Source organism: Elaeis guineensis, chromosome 3, assembly GCF_000442705.2.
Source record: "Elaeis guineensis isolate ETL-2024a chromosome 3, EG11, whole genome shotgun sequence".
NCBI lineage: Eukaryota > Viridiplantae > Streptophyta > Magnoliopsida > Arecales > Arecaceae > Elaeis > Elaeis guineensis.
In genome coordinates, this window is record NC_025995.2 from 2,733,515 (window position 1) to 2,750,750 (window position 17,236).

A 17,236-nucleotide genomic window follows, 5' to 3' on the forward strand; every position below is an offset into this window, starting at 1 on the left:
TGACAAGTGAAACAATAATTTGAGAGCATGATCTAAAGCAGTATAAAGACAATCAGATAAGCTATTTAATCAATCAATAACAAAACAAATAATAATAATAACCTGCCATTTCATTGCATGATCATAACAATCACTCTGCATAGATAACAGCCCACAATAATTAATATCACTTTATATTTTATGAAAAAAAAAAAAAAAACTGATAAACTTTTAGAAAGCTACAATAGTATTCTACTTGAAGCATGACAAATCCTTTGGAACAGGAGTGAATAGCAAACAAGGAACATGCTCCTTTACCCATCCTATGAGGTGATCTCCATAGAAGCCAGATCAGAAAGGGAATAACCCAGCCTTCAAACCAACTAAACCATAAGAAAACACATGAAGGAATAATTCAACATGGATTACCACAACACAAAGGAAATCCTCCCCCCCTCCCCCCTGCCTCACGCACGCTTATATAAACCCCATGCATGCATGACCTCCATCTTCATTCCCTCGAGAGAATTAGAAGTTCTAAGACGGAAACTAAGCAAAGGAGGCTCACATGGAAACAAAGGCTGCCGCTGCTCAACTTGTGTACGAAGATTTTGTCCCCTCACATGAAGTGGTTCGAGGGGAAGGAATGGATACCCTCGTCTTCAAGCTCCCAGGCATGCCTTCTTACTCTTCGACTCAATTAGTTGCCATTGTAGGTCCTTCAGTGTAATTTAGAAAGCTGTAGAACTACAATTACTTTTCTCATATGAGGTTGAATTAATATATAATGCTTTGATGAACTAGTTTACTTAATTTGCACTTGTAGTGATAAGGTTTCTAATAAAAATATATATTTCGAAATTTAAAGTAGAACTCCTCATGGTATTTGAATAAGTCATGCTTATTATATAGTTCAAAATCACCTTTCTACATTAATCATGGGATTATGAATGTGTTGTAATGCATCTTCCTTGTGTACTTGTAGAATTTAAGAAAGAGCAAATCAGGGTTCAATTTGAGAACTTTGAGAATCTGAGAATTAGTGGGGAGCGTCCTCTTGGAGACAACCGGTGGAGTCGATTTCGCAAGGACTTCCAACTGGAGGGCTGCAATGAGATCCGTTATAAGTTTGAGAATGGGCGTCTCGAAGTGAGCGCATTCCCAAAGTTTCTTCTAAAAGAAGTGAAGAAAGGCAAGGAGAAGATCTTGGTTAATATAATTACGGCTGTTGTGATCTTGGTTATGATGGCATTGTACATGACCTCCAAAATCTAAGCTTTGCATGTTTCCATCGGGACATTGGAGGCGTTTGTGATTTATCAGATGTATATGATATCTAAAAAGAAAATAAGGTGAAGAATTGTTAGCATTCTTTCTATTTGAAATCGTGTTGTGCATTCTGGAGAAATTTTGCGCACAGGAGGAGATAATCCTAAAAGCTTAGGTCAAGAGATGGCATTGCAGATATTACATAACATAGATATTCCCTTGAGATAAGATGATATGGTTGTGCCCAATCACCTATAAATTGATAAGTATGATATTAGTCAGGATAAGATGATAAGTGATGTGGATGTAATCCTCTGACCTTGGCATATACTGAGGTTGTTATGATCGTCGGACTCTTACTTGGTGTCCTCGGCCATGGATGAGGTAGAAATGACACCCAAATATGGCAAGGCCGCAATGTTGGCAAGCAATTATACCCGTCGAATTATCACAAGATAGATATTATACTTAGAATCGCTAAGGAGACAACTCATCATAACAGCCAAACAATAGCCTGCCCATCCTGCATCCAAGATGCATGGTGCGGTCACCATTGGTGCAATTCACATGATCTCCTTAATAATGGCCACCACCCATTGTGGGAATAGCCTTCGATCCCCCTCTACATATAGGGGAAAGCAGGGGGATCCCAGGGAAGTCTCAAGACCACTCGAAACCCCCCTCGGTCTCATTTCTCTTTGCTTTCTTCTAGTGTTCACTGATCATCAATTGATTTGAGCTTCTGATGGTCCCATTGAAAACACTTCTGGCCCAGGACTTCCTTTTGTAGGTCCAGTCCTCATCCTTCAAAATCAACTCAACGACCTTGGCCCACTCCGATCATACCGACCTTAATGCCCGCTTGGTTCATCATGGGGTCTCGTAGAGAGCCATCTAATGCTTTGCGCTGCTCTGACGATGCCTTGTTAGAGCTTCCTGCACCTGAACCAGTCGAAGTACTATCTCCATCCTATTGCAGCTCTGATATCACTTGCAGGGGAGGATCCCTCACGAGTGCGAAAATGGATTACTCCACCCAAGATCTCAATGCCGGTGATGGTGTCGACACTGTAATAGAAAAAAATAAGAGATAAAATAAAGGACACAATTAAAAACGTAAATCAGCCCAAGACTTACCTCCACGGGGCACACATGCTTCATTATGAGAGAAAATAACAAGTACAAGAGGAGATCACACACTCTCAACTCTCGTACACAAATCTCTCTCAACAAGAAGCACAACCTTCATAAAAAACTCTCACAAAATCTTTCAAAGAGACACTCTCACAGGCTTGCCGTGTCAGGATCTTCGATATCCCTGGATGCTCCCTGTGATGCTCTCAACCGCTACATCATGTCTTAGCCTTTGCCCTTACACTCACAGCCACTCCCATGGCTAATCCAAGACACTCTCGGCTGCTGTTGATACCTCCTACAGCTGCTCACTCCAAGCAGCTCCTCCTCTGCTCCATAGCCTCTCAGACCTCTTTTAGAGGCCCAAAATCCAGTCAGGATCAAAAACATAATTTCATCAAGACTCAACAACATTCTTGACCATTGGATCATGCCCGCAGAGCTACTTGAGCCATCCAATCGCACACATCAATCACCCAATCATGCTGCATCCGATCGTCGCCATCGGATCGTGCAAGATCATCATCCGATCGTGCATAACATCGCCTGCTCACCCGCACTTGCTAGTGCACCACAATTTCTGGCTCTTGCACCATGGTAGTCCATGTGCAATGCATGGACTGCGACTTCCTCCAGCAGTCCATCATGGACCGTGTTACACACCATAGGGCCATGAGCATTTTGGGCTGCGCACGTCCACGCACCTGCATGTTGGCCCAGTGCACTGCAGTGGCTCGGGCTGTGCACTGTAGGCCTTGCACACTCGTGGGCCATGCTTGTAGGCCTTACATGCCTATAGGCCGCATCTCTAGGCCTATGCGCCTGCCTGACCTGCGTGGGCTCCTCTGTCTAGGCTCTGCTGCTGTGGGTTTCACTGCTGTAGATCAAATTTGAGATGTCAAATTTCAACAATCTCTACCTCGATTTGACATTCGACCTCTACCTGACTTTGAGAGCTTTTGGATCTTCTCGCCCCCATATCCTGGGGCATACGCCTGACAACTCATGAATGGACAAATATGGGAGTCAAGCCAAGCTACTCGATCCCATCTCCATCCTGCATGATCTGAGACCTATTCGTGGTAGCCTCATGGCGACATCGTATATCATCCTCCCGAATCTCTCATTTCGTATCCGATCCATCTCCACCTGGAGCTCCATCTCGTACTGGGCTTCCACTAATATCTTTCATGGTAGATGGTTTCGATCTCTTTATACAAGAGAGCATCGATCAATCCTTTGCGGTTGATCTCTATCTTTATTGTACCTAACTTCTCCATCTTCTTCAATCCTGATCAACATCACTGTAACCCGAACAACTTGGTGCTCTGGTACCACCTGGCTCTTTGGTACCACCTGGCTTTGATACTAATTATTGCAGCTCTAATACCACTTGCTGGGGAGGATCCTTCACGAGTGCGAAAATAGATCTCTCCACCTAGAATCTCAATATCGGTGACAGTGTTGACATTGCAACAGAAAAAAAGAAGAGATAAAATAAAAGACATAATTAAATATGTGGATCAACCTTAGGCTTATCTCTATGGGGCATACAAACTTCTCTATGAGAGAAAATAACAAATACATGAGGAGATCACATACTGTAAACTCTCATACATAAACTCCTATTAACAAGAAGCACAACTTTCACAAAAAACTCTCACAAAATCCCTCAAGGAGATCCTCTCACAGGCCTACCATGCTAGGATCCTCGATGCTCCTAGATACTTTATATGATGTTCTCAGTCGCTATGTCATGCCTCAGCCTCTGTCCCTACACTCACGGCCACTCCCACAATCATTTCAAGACACTCTTGACTACTGTTGATGTCTCCTGTAGCCGCTCACACCAAGCTGCTCCTCCTTTGCTCTACAGCCTCTCAGACCTCTTTTATAGGCTCCAAATCTAATCTAGATCGAAAACACAATTTCATCAAGACTCAACAACGTTTCTAACCATTGGATCATACCCATAGAGCCACCTAAGCCATCCAATCACACACATTAGTTGCTCGATCATGCCACACAAGATCGCCACCATCGGATCGTGCAAGATCGCCGTCTGCATGTATCGTGGCATTCGATCGTGCGCCATGTCACCTGCTCGCTTACGCTCACCAGTGCCTCATGATTTCTGGCTCCTGCACCATGACGGTCCATGCATAAGGTGTGGACTGCAACTTCCTCCTGCGATCCATCGTGGATCGTGTTACACACCGTAGGGCCGCACATGTCCATGTGCATTCTGGGCCGTGCCCCTGGTTGGGCCACACGCGTCTGTGCGCCCACGTGCTGGCCCAGCGCATTGCAGTGGCTCGGGCCATGTGCTATAGGCCCCCTAGGCCGCACGCTGTGGGTCTTGCACGTCCGTGGGCCATGCCTGCAGGCCTTACGCACCTATGGGCCGTGTCCTTAAGCCTGCGCACCTGTCTGGCCTGCATGGGCTCCTCCGTCTGGGCTCTGCTATTGTGGGTTTCACTGCTATGAGTCGAATTCAAGGTGCCAAATCCCAACACACCTAATAAGTACCGACAGTGACTCATAAGCAGTTTAATCTACTCATCCAATAAGTGCAAGTTTCGGTTGTTGTAGTTCAACAAATGCAGCAAGCAATTGCAACTCAACCGCCACTCGATGCTCTGCAATAGGTCTCAATCAGCCCTAGATCAGCATTCTCTTCCCCACAACCTGGAGTGGGAGCACTCCAATTGGCATAGTGGTGAGCACAATCATCAGAGATGTTCCCAAAGTTTGCAATCAGGCAAGGACTTAACTTTGAGATATTCCTCACCTAGATGCTCGATTCATCACATTGTCCAAGATGTTGAGGCCGAACTCAACCCCAGAATGGCAAACCCAACTTCAATGCTGAACTGCCGTTCTGCAGGAAAATCATGGACTAATCCATCTTCGTTCAAAATGGCCCAGCTGGAGCCTTATAAGGGCACCACCGACCTTATCGACCATTTAGAGAGCTTCAAAGCTCTTATACTTCATGGTGCCACCAATGGCATCCTCTTGCAAGTCTTCCTATTCACCCTCTGAAAAGCAGACCAATACTTGTACTCAAGCCTCCAACTAACCTTGATCTACTCCTTCAAACATATAAGCTGGGTGTTTATGGCACATTTTGTCAATAGTTGAAGACAACATCATGGCTCGTATTTGCTTATCAATATCAAACAAAAAGAAGAAGAATCCCTCGGGGATTATATAAGCCTCTTCAATGCTGCCACTGTGGAAGTCCATGACTTAGATCAATCGGCACAATGTTCACACTTAAGAGTAGACTCTACAAAAGCTCATTTCTCTTCTCTCTAAAGAAAAAAGATATCTCAAGTACTTTGCTAAAATACTGGCACAAGTAAAGAAATATGTGAATGTAGAGGAGGCCATGGCCGTACATGGAGAGTCACTGGACAGCAGGCCCAAAGAAAGGAAGAAGAAGGCATCGACATAAAAGACAAATCAAAGCACGACTGGTGCTTGCCGATCATGAACTCCTCCCCACAATAATCGATCAAGGACACCTCCTCGTGGCTGTCGATCCAGAACTCTACCTTGGATATTTGGAACTTACACCCCCCTCAATGCGCCATGAGCTCAGATCCCCATGAAAATTGAAGGCCAAGGCAATTTACCATGATCGAGGAAGATGCTAAACTTGGCCTACAATAAGAATACTAAGAAGTGCTGCCAGTATCATTGCAATCATGGCCATGATATTGAAGAGTTCATGCAACTCTGTGAAAAAATCGAGATACCCATTGGGCATAGATGACTTAGGGAATATGTGGATGGGCATCAAAAAATGACACTCGAGTTGAGCAGCAATTTGAAGGAAATCCTGAGAACCGACCTATGGAAGGCATCATCAACACTATCCATAGGGGGCAGATCTGGAGCCCAACCCAAAGTCATAGCGGAAGAGAGGAAAAAGATGCTTCAAAAAGGCCGAAGATAGAGGATATGATAAATAACCTTCTTTGATGCTGGCCTCTAAGGAGTCCAGTCTCCACATAATAATGTGGTTGTAGTGTCTTTAGTCATAGCAAATTATGATGTATGCTAATCTTGATAGATAATGAAAATTCAGCCAATATTTTGTCCCAAGATCGGCTGAGAAGACTTGATTCTCTCCTTATGGGTTTCTTTGGGGATGCTGTCCCAATGGAAAGGGTCCTGACTTTGCCAGTAATGACAGATCAGGCACCACAATAATCAACCGTTCAGCTCAGCTTTTTAGTCATGAAGGTCCCATCAGCTTGAAATGCCATATTGGATCGACCAAGGCTAAATTAGAATTAAAACTTTGATTTTCTCTTTTTCAAGAATCTTAAGTGTTTGCTAGTTTTCTTTATTTGTATCCTATTTTTGTTATTTCTTTTGTTATTTAGTCATCTTGGTTTCGATTTGAATAAACTATAGAGGAGGTTGAAATTCTTTAAATTAAAAATGAAGTCAAGAATTTTATTATTACTATGGTTGTGCAACTTTAAGGCAATGTCACTTTACTTCTATTTATTTATTTATGTACTTATATGGTGGGTTGCTATCATTTCGTGTTTATTCTTCTACTGGTCACATGCTTGTATGGTGTCTTGAGTCCCTTAATCATTCTTTCAAATATTTTGTAGGCAAAATAGGTTAATGTCTATGATCAGTGCAATAAAAATGCCGCTAAAGTTTCAATTACACTTAGTTGTAGTAGTTCTCAAGCTATAGAGCCCTCTAATATAGATAGCTTTAAAGCATGCATGAAAAGGAAGTCGGAGATATAGAATCATTATATTGAGTTAGAAAAATAAAAAGACAAGTATAAATACAGTTATTATCAATTTATTTTTTAGCCAATCCTAAAAATCGAACATGTCTACAAGTGTTGCCATTTACAATAGTTGAACATCCAGCTTTTTGGATATTTATTAGGAACTTAGACCTAAATTTCATATTGTTTCAAGGATGATATTGGCATCTGATTGCTTTATGATAAGTACATTAAATATCTCAAAAGAAGCATCAAAATAGATACTCATTGATTTTTATTCCTTAAGAATTAATACTTTTGCTTGTGTTTTGTAGGAAAGATGATCGTCAATGCAAAGAGCCCGATTCGCAAGTTAAAAAGAAAAAAATTAGGAGCAAATCAGACTCAAAATGGATCTCGAATGAAGATCCAAAAGCAGGCATAAATCCAAACAAAAATAGACCTAAAAGAAGCCCAAAACCCACTTAAAAGAGGCCCAAAACCTGTTCGGTCCATCATGGACCAGTCGGTCGATCCACGAGCAGCTCACCGAAATAGGGTGTGGCTCATGGCGCAGTGCATGAATCGACCAATAACAGGTCCATGTGCGGTCCACAAGAACAGGAGGTGCGGTATTTTATCATGGTGCATGGGACAGGTGGCCTTCTTGTGTGTGATTCGATGGCGCTTATTTGATTTGAGGCACGATCCAATGGCCAAGATTTTAGCCGACTTGATTTAGGATTATTTGAGCTTGATTTTGGGCCATTTGATCTCAATCAGATGGCGAGCGTGGGTTAAGGAGTTTGAATATGATTGAGAGCCCAGTACTACTCGATTTCAACCTAAATTTTTACTCTATAAAAAGAGGGCTGTGGAAAACAAAGGAGAGAGCAGGAGGCAGCCACAGAAGTCTTTTTTCTTTATTTTTTTAGGTTTCATTCTAAGTTTTGAAGGGAGAGTGGAGAAGAAGAAGATTACTTCAAGAAGAGGAGGTGCTATGACAGTGTCTCAAATCTTCTAGAAGATGTATTCAGGAACCATGTTTGGCTAACGCGCAGTCTGTAGGAGAGTAAGTTGGCCTTACATTGATTCTTATAGTTATTTTTTATTCTTTACAATTAAATAAATGCTTTCAATCTTTATTTTCTTTTATGCTTGATTCCTAAATAAATTATTTAAAAGTGGGATGGATTATGATCTTAACAGGATATAATCAATGCTCAGTATAGATAGTTAATTTAGGAATTTTATATTTATGTAACCTGTTAGGATCTGTGCAACTTAATCATTGGATAGCCTATACTTATGGGATGGGCCATGATCTTGACAGGATATGATTCGTACTCGACAAGATAGCCTATGTTTGGGGTTAATTTGTAAGATTCCTAATCAATTACGAACTTTGATTGTTTAGAGATTAATAAATATTGAAATCTGTGTTTGTGATCATCTGAAAATCTGAAGACATCTTTTTATCATATACATCTCTTAATTTTATTTTTGATTTAAATTAATTAGTTTTAATTAAAATATTATCAATTTTTAAAAATCAAACTTTTTCTTTTGCTTTGTTAATTGCATCTTAGCCCTCTTATTCCTGTAGATACGATCCTGACTCACCCTATCTATATAGTTTAAGTTGATTGTTATTTTTGACCGCCTACGACAGTGATTAAATTTTGACGTCGTTGTCAGAGATCATTGGCATGATTGTGTTGACTAAGCATAAGCAAAAAAAAATATTTTAATACTTATTTTTATCTTATATTGCTTTATTACTTTTTAACTAGATTATTTTATTTGCATAGTTAAGTAGTTACCATATTTTGTATAAGCAATTTACTGCATATTATTCCTAGTGATTTATTGCTTTTCATAACTTAGAATAATTTACTATCCTAAAATTAGATTTAATTTCTTACTTTATTTGTAGGCTATCTAGCTGCCTTTTAATCTTAGCATAATTTACTTTTTATTTAGTTAGATTCTTTAAATCTCCTCAAATTTAATTAACTTAATTAAAATCTATCTTTTATTTTTCTTACTTTAAATAATCTAACAGAAAAAAATAAAATATACATATCATAATACTTAACTAATATAGAGAAACAAATTAAAATTTGAAAATTTTTCACTTGTGCTTGGACATCCTGCTTTGTTTGCATTACATATTCATAAAATATCTTAAGGATACTTAATCTAATTAAATAAAATAAGTTGAAGATTTGATCACCCTTTCTTAGTCCATTACCACTCTTCATATTGCATTGACCTAAACTTTTAATTTAAAATTAATTAGACGTTAACCCTAGGGACATCTGAGCTCAATAAGATAAGAGAATCGAAAGGTTGGACTGAATTTAACTTTGACTAATCAATTGGTGTCTAGAAAAATGGTTCAAGGACTCAGAAGAAAGATAGTTACTTAATTAGATTCATTGCGAAAGTATAGGGAGCCTCCCATCAATCTTATACTTATCTGATCAATTTAATTGGTTGATTTTAAACTTAGAGTTCCTAAAGGTGATCTTGGAATAGTTAGAAGTTGTCTAGATCTAAATTAACTCTAAGATAGAGAGTCCATTCTTATTTAACTTGATTTTAATTAACATCAAATATTAACTAATTCTTCGCACCTATCTCTTAGATCAAGGATCCTCTATATTCTTATCTTTAAAATTCTCTCTCCTCGTACCTCTTCTCATTCTTCAAAAAAAAAAAGAAGAGGATTGTTCTTATCTAGACCCCTTGATTTCATATTTGAATAATCAGAACAATCTGAAATGGATCTCGATAGTAGATTGGGTGAGCTGTCCCGTAGATTAGATCATCTAATAGGTATTAGACACTCTTTCTCTCCATCTTTTTTTTTTGCATAATAAGTTTGCACAATATGTTCGAGTCCCACTCACTTTGTGAGTGAATGTCCAATCACACACCAATTTTTTAAGTTTATTTATCAAGATTAAACCCAAATGGCCTACAAATTAGAAAATGACACGTACTTTAATACCTACAATTCAGACTGGGGGCTTAATCAAATTTTTTATAGAAACCATAACCAATGGTTACCCCAATAACACAAGGACCTACATTCCTGGATGCACCCTATTGCGATATGTCCTACCCACAAAATCAACCTTCTCCAACTAATTATAACCCAACTTTTGAAAAGAGATTTCAGCAAGCATTAGATAGGCTAGAACTCAGCCATCAGACCCTTTACTCCTCTATGCAATCCTTAAAAGAACTAGAGAAGCTAGCGCAAATACTCAATAGGGAGGAGGAAAAAGAGTTGCCTAGTCAGTCCGAGAGTAGCCCTAAAGGATAATACCTGGCTAGAAGTTTTAATATTCCTGTAATTTTTTCTAAACAATCGATTATGACTTTTGAAAATGAAATGATCATAAAATAATCCTGCACAATCAAAAAGACCAACACCAATAAGTCAACTAAGGCTGAAATATATAGGAAAGAATTAGAATGGTGGAACGAACCAATTCTATCATCACCTACCTACTTATGGTCCCATTTTCAAGTGCCCTAAAGTCAACCATTCCTTTTAATCAAAAGAGAGGACAAATTGATGAAATGATGAAAGTAATTGAGACTTTTCAAGGACCACAAATGAATGACATAATAGAGGAAGCTACAATTCTTCCTCAAGATTTGTTAAGTCCCTATCTGGCTCACTTTGGGGTGGATGATTTTGATAAAGATGTATATATTACAGAAGTAAATGACCTAATAGATACACCCTACCCCAAAACTATCTCATTTTGGATCGAAAAATATGAGCCACCACTTAGCCTCTTAATAACTCTCTTATTAGAATCACCAGTTGCTCTAGAATTAAAGTCATTTCCTGACGCACCCACTGATATTCTACCAATGATCCCTAACCAAGAAGTCCAACTTATAGGTGTTCTAAAAGCACATGAAGAAGCTGTCAGATGGGATATTGCTGAAATAAGGGATAATGATTTCAAAATTTTTATGACTGATTTTTCTGTATTCAGCACTACTTTCGAGGACTACCTCCAAAATTTATCTATAGTACTAAAATGATGTACGGAGATAGAATTAATATTAATTTAAAAAAATTGCCAGGTTATAGATCGAAAAGAGAGTATCCTAAGACATAGCATATCTGAGACTGGGATTGGGGTAGATCAGGCTATAATCGAAGAAATTTTTAAACCATCACTCCAGATCTCAGCTCAGTAAATACCATCCTTTCTTGATTTTAATATTTTTAGACTTTAGTATAGCGTGCTTGCCCAATATACTCTATTGATCTAGGCTAATTGTCATAGAGCATTCCATGGATGTTTTACTATCATGATGACAAGGCCCCCTGATTGACCTAGTCTTTTTGAAATCCTAAGGGACGTACCTAAGTTGGTTATAGGTGGGATTTTCTTGTAGCATCTGATTGAAGATATTAAATTTAGCGCTTATTAGGAGACAACCCAATTTTTTTATCAATCTCTACTTCAGTGATTTTTTGTAAGAATAATGGACCACTTCTTATGAAAGCATCTGATAATACACGAGCACACCTAATCAGGTGGCATCTCTCCTTGCCTTAGTTATGTGTCTTTATTCTATTTTTTTTACTCCATTAAGGACAATAAAAATTAAATTGAATGATAAAGATAATAAAATAATAATATTTTTTTTAAATCTTCAAATAAATAAGTATTTAGTGTTCAAGCACATGATTAGCCTAGATTTGAGTTGAATCAAATAAATTTTAAAATAGTAATTGATGTTCATCTAGAAAATTTTTGAGATATCGAGGGATCAAATATTAAGAAAGCCTAATAAATAGTTAAATCTAGAACAAAAATCATTCTAACATTTCTAACTCTCCCTACTCGTACCAAAGAGTAGTCCAATTTTTATAAGCATAAGTAGAGTATCTATACATTCCTTCATAAAATATAAAAAAAGATAAGTTTTAAATATTGATCTTCCATTGAGTAACCAGACCTTTTTGCCTCAAGAAGCATTGATGTTCACATCAAAAAGTAGGCAATGTGAAGATGCCTCTTCAAAAAAAAAAGAAAAAAAAGGAGAACAAGAGTTACTTTGCGCTTGCTTGTATTGAAATAGATAAATTAGAGATGAAAGTAAGAATTGATCTAGAAAAGACTTGAAAATAATTTTTGTTCTATATTTAACCACCATATTAGTAAGTATTAATACCCCTATGATCTATCTCAATAATGTTCTTCTGAATATCAATGGATTTTTTAGAAAATTGCTTGATATAATTTCTATTTCAGAATATAATGGTATCTAATATTAATTTTTTTTTTTATTCGAAGACGAGCAAAGCTCAAGTTGGGGGTGTAATAAGTACATTAAATATCCAAAAAGAAGCATCAAAATAGATACTAATTAATTTTTATTTCTTAAGAATTGATGTTTTTGCTTATATTTTGTAGGAAAGATGATCGTTAATGCAAAAAGCCCGATGGACATTTTAAAAAAAAAAATTGAGAGAAAATTGGACTCAAAACGGATTTCGAATGAAGACCCAAAGACGGGCACAAATTCAAGGAAAAACAGTCCCAAAAGAAGTCTAAAATGCACTTAAAAGAGGCCCAACATCCATTCGATCCACTGTGGACCAGTCGAGTGGCTCACTAAAATAGGGCATGACTCATGGTGTGGTGCATGAGCTGACCAACACTGGGTCCATGCACGGTCCAAAAGAACATGAGGCACGATCTTTTATCACGATGCATGGGGTGGGCGGCCTTCTTGTGCACGATCCAACAGTGCTCATTCGATCTGAGGTGCGATCCAATGGTCAGGATTTTAGCCAACTTGATTTAGATTATTTGAGCTTGATTTTGGGCCATTTGATCTCGATCAGATGGTGGGCACGGGTTAAGAAGTTTGAACATGATTGAGAGCCCAGTACTACTCGATTTCAACTCAGATTTTTGCTTTATAAAAAGAGGGATGCAAAAAACAAAGGGGAGAGCAGGAGGCAGCCACAAAAGTCCTTTTTCTTTATTTTTCTTAGGTTTTATTCTAGATTTTGAAAGAAGAGTGGAGAAGAAGAAGATTACTTCAAGAAGAGGAGGTACTATGACAGAGTCCCAAATCTTTCAAAAGATATATCCAAAAGTCATGTTTGGCTAAGGTACAGTCTATAAGAGAGTACAGTTATCCTTACATCAATTTTTGTAATTATTTTCTATTTTTTGTAATTAAATAAATACTTTCTATCTTTAATTTTTTTTATGTTTGATTTCTGAATAAATTAGTTAAAGGTAGGATGGATTATGATCTTAACAGGATATGATCTATGCTTAGCATAGATAGTTAATTCAAAAATTTTATATTTATTTAATCTGTTAGGATCTGTGCAACTTAATCATTGGATAGCCTATACTTATGGGACGGGCTATGATCTTGATAGGATATGATTCATACTCGGCAAGATAGCCTATGCTAGGGGTTAGTTTGTAAGATTCTTAATCAATTACGAACTTTGATTGCTTATATTAGAATAAATATTAAAATCTATATTTGTGATCATCTGAAAATCTGAAGATATCTTTTTATCATATATATCCCTCAATTTCATCTTTGATTTAAATTAGTTAGTTTTAATTAAAATATTACCGACTTTTAAGAATCAAACTTTCTCTTTTGCTTTGTTAATTACATCTCAGTCCTCTGATCTCTATGGATATGATCCCGACTCATCCTATCAATATAGTTAAATTTTTTTATTTTTTATTTTAATTTTTGAGCTCCCACGATAGCGATCACTTTAAAGCCTATGAAAAGGTAAAAAGAAGACTTGATGACTTGTTTAAGATAAACTACACAAGGGTGAAACTTGACATCTGACATGTAAACATCAAATCAAATATTTAGATGCATGTGTCTCATTGCACATTACATCTGTAATGATTGGAAAGTCGAAAAGCATACCATCGACTTTAAGATGGTTCCTTCACCACATAGGGCTTAGTCATTAATGATTGTATAGCTAGTTACATTTTATCTTGGAATATTGACAGAAGGTTAAGTTTAATCACCCTTGATAATTTATTAAAAAATATAATTAAGGCTATATAAATTCAAAAATAATTTAGAAGAGATTTACTTTTGGATGGTAGGTTCTCTCATGTGCGCCATTATGCACATATTCTTAATTTTAATGTGAAGTATAGATTAAAGATAGTGGAGGGTTCTATTGATAGGATCAGTAAGGTTGTTATATATGTAAAATCATCTCAAACAAGGTTGGAAATATTTATGAAAATTATCAAATAATTAAAGATGAATGGTAATAAAAGGTTATATATAGATGTACTTACTCATTAGAATTCTATGTATCTTACATTAGATGATGCTATATAATTCAAAAAATATTCATGCAATCTGAGGCTTAAGATCCTAATTTTGAAAATGCATCAACTGAAGAAGATTGGTCTCAAGGCACCATTATTTATAACCTTTTAAAGAATTTTCATCATATAATTGAAATTTTTTCACAAAAAGAAACCCAAATAAAAATTTATATTTTTACAAAATTTAGAGAATACAAATGCTTTTGATTCAAGAATATAGGATTTCATGCAGTTGTGATAATGATGGCCTTAAAGATGCAAGAAGAATGTGACAAGTATTGGAAAGAATGCTCTCACATTTTTGCTGTAGGAGTTGTTCAAGATTCAAGATATAAGATCAAGCTTATTAAGTACTGCTTTTATAAAATATATGGTAATGGTGATCATACTTCATCAGAGATCAAGAAAGTATGTGATGTTCTTCAAAAGCTTTATGATGATTATGCAATTTTATACAGCACATATGGCTCTCATGTTCAAGCAAACTAGATGTTGTCTACATCTTATGGTAAAGGAGATGCGAGTTTTTTTATGTAGTACTATGAAGTATTTATCCAAGAAAAAGAAGTTGCCCAACCATCTAAGTCAAAATTAGACATCTATTTGGAAGAAAATGTACTTTATGTTCTCTAATTTGGATGTCTGCATTAAAATATAAGTCAATATTACAAATAAAAAATGACTTGCAATGTATTTTTTATGAGTAGGTTCATCTTCTAGGGAATCAAAAGTTTAACATTTTAGACTATTGGAGACTCAATGTATCAAAATATCCAATATTATTTAGGATGGTTCATAATATCTTGGCAATTTTTGTCTCTATCATTGCATCTGAGTCTACCTTCAGGACTACTAGTAGGATTTTGGAAGATTTTTGTAGTAACCTATCTCTAGATTTGGTTGAGGCATTAATATGCACACAAGACTGGCTTCAAGACATCTTAACTCATCTTGCATGCTTAATTTCTAGATAATTCATAAACTTTATCGTATATTAAAACTTTGTAATTGTAATTTCTTTATTATTCATACGTAGATGGCCCACCTCCTCATGCAAAATATAAGGTTGAAGATTAAAAAATGACTAATGGTTAGCTTATGTTATTAATACTAATGATTAGCTTATGTTGGTAATAATCTTGCATCTTTATTATTATGTTTATATTGTTAAGAATATTATAATTTTTATGCATAGTTAACTATATATCTAAGTGGAAAAGAGATTTTTTTTGCAACTATTTTCAAGCAAGTCCAATCAGGGTTGTGTTGTGGCTTTGCGAATTTTAAGACTTTGAAGACTTACAATATATAACTGATAATTGTTTCGATCATCTAGATATGTGGACCTTTTTATTATATGCTTATTTATGGACTGATTTATTAGTTACTTTTGTTGAAGGTTATTTTGAATTTTGACCTAGAGCTATTTTCTTTTGTAACTTTACCTTAAAAGTTCTCGATAGGGTAACTAGTTGGCGGAAGGTTATTTTGTCAGGCACTTAAAAGTAAATTAATTACTTGATAGTCGTTTCTGTAGTAAAGAGAAAGGGATATAAATTACACACACACGCACACACACACACATACATACATACATACACACATACATACATATATATATATATATGTGTGTGTGTGTGTACACACACACACACACATACATACATACGTGTATGTATATATATATATATATATATATATATATATATATATATATATATATATATATATATATATGTATGTATGTATGTATGTATGTATGTATGTATGTATGTACGTACGTACATATGTATGTATGTATGTATATATACATATATATGTATATGTATTTATATATATGTATGTATGTATGTGTGTGTGTATATATATATATGTATATATATATATATATGTATGTATGTATGTATATGTATGTATGTATGTATGTGTGTGTGTGTGTGTGTGTGTGTGTGTGTATATTACAAAAATTAGTTGCTAAGGTGAGACTTTCCTGACCATTTTAATGTTTTTATGAACAATTAATTCAGATATGGTTTCTTATTCTACCATTATCATTGCATGTGTTTGCCATGCAGCAAAATGTGTCCTAGCCCGTGTAGAAGGTGCATATATATATTGTTTATAATGTACTAATTGATAATGGTAACTTGGGCAAGAATTTATAGTTAAATGGCGGTCAAAACAAGGGACAAGGTTTCATTTGTGCAAAAACATTCATATTTTCTTTTAGTCCTCTAATTTGAGAGTCCTTATCTGCTACCAATTGCAAAAAAATGCCCATTGAACACATTACTAACATTAAGATTTTCATCTTTAGCAAAAATCAAAAGTCTCATATATTGTTAATTTATGTTTTTTTTTTATTTTCTTTATTTAGATCTCAATCACACCAATCCAGTGCATGCTCCTCTTTTTGTTTCTATATATAAAAGTTAGTGTTTCTTCGCATTTTGATGTGAAGAATGGCAAGCTGTCATGCTAAAAGTACCAACAGTCTATGTGAGAATCAGTCTCATTGGATTCGATTTAGGATAATGTCGGCGAGGCTTGTTAGTTTCGTCATAAAATTTTTAAATATTTTTGGGTCAGAACAGGGGAACCTTGTCCCTTGCACGGTCCCTTATTGTAGAAGAAGAAAAGGCCACGAGACCGGCTATTTGAGCATCATACATGGATGAGGGACGGCCGAAGGCCATTTGGATAGATTATGCCAGTAAGGGCT

At 36.4% G+C, this 17,236-nt stretch overlaps 1 protein-coding gene and 1 pseudogene across 1 annotated transcript; both read left to right on the forward strand.

Annotated features, from left to right (window-relative positions):
• Positions 1–483: 483 nt before the first annotated feature.
• LOC105042377 (inactive protein RESTRICTED TEV MOVEMENT 2) lies at positions 484–1,357 on the forward strand. Its single transcript, XM_010919553.4, has 2 exons — positions 484–653; positions 965–1,357. Exons 1-2 carry the CDS (start codon positions 548–550, stop codon positions 1,252–1,254), a joined length of 396 nt encoding a protein of 131 aa, XP_010917855.1. The 5' UTR covers positions 484–547; the 3' UTR covers positions 1,255–1,357.
• Positions 1,358–5,229: 3,872 nt separating this feature from the next.
• On the forward strand, positions 5,230–15,147 carry LOC140856024 (zinc finger BED domain-containing protein RICESLEEPER 2-like; annotated as a pseudogene).
• The last annotated feature ends 2,089 nt before the right edge of the window (positions 15,148–17,236 follow it).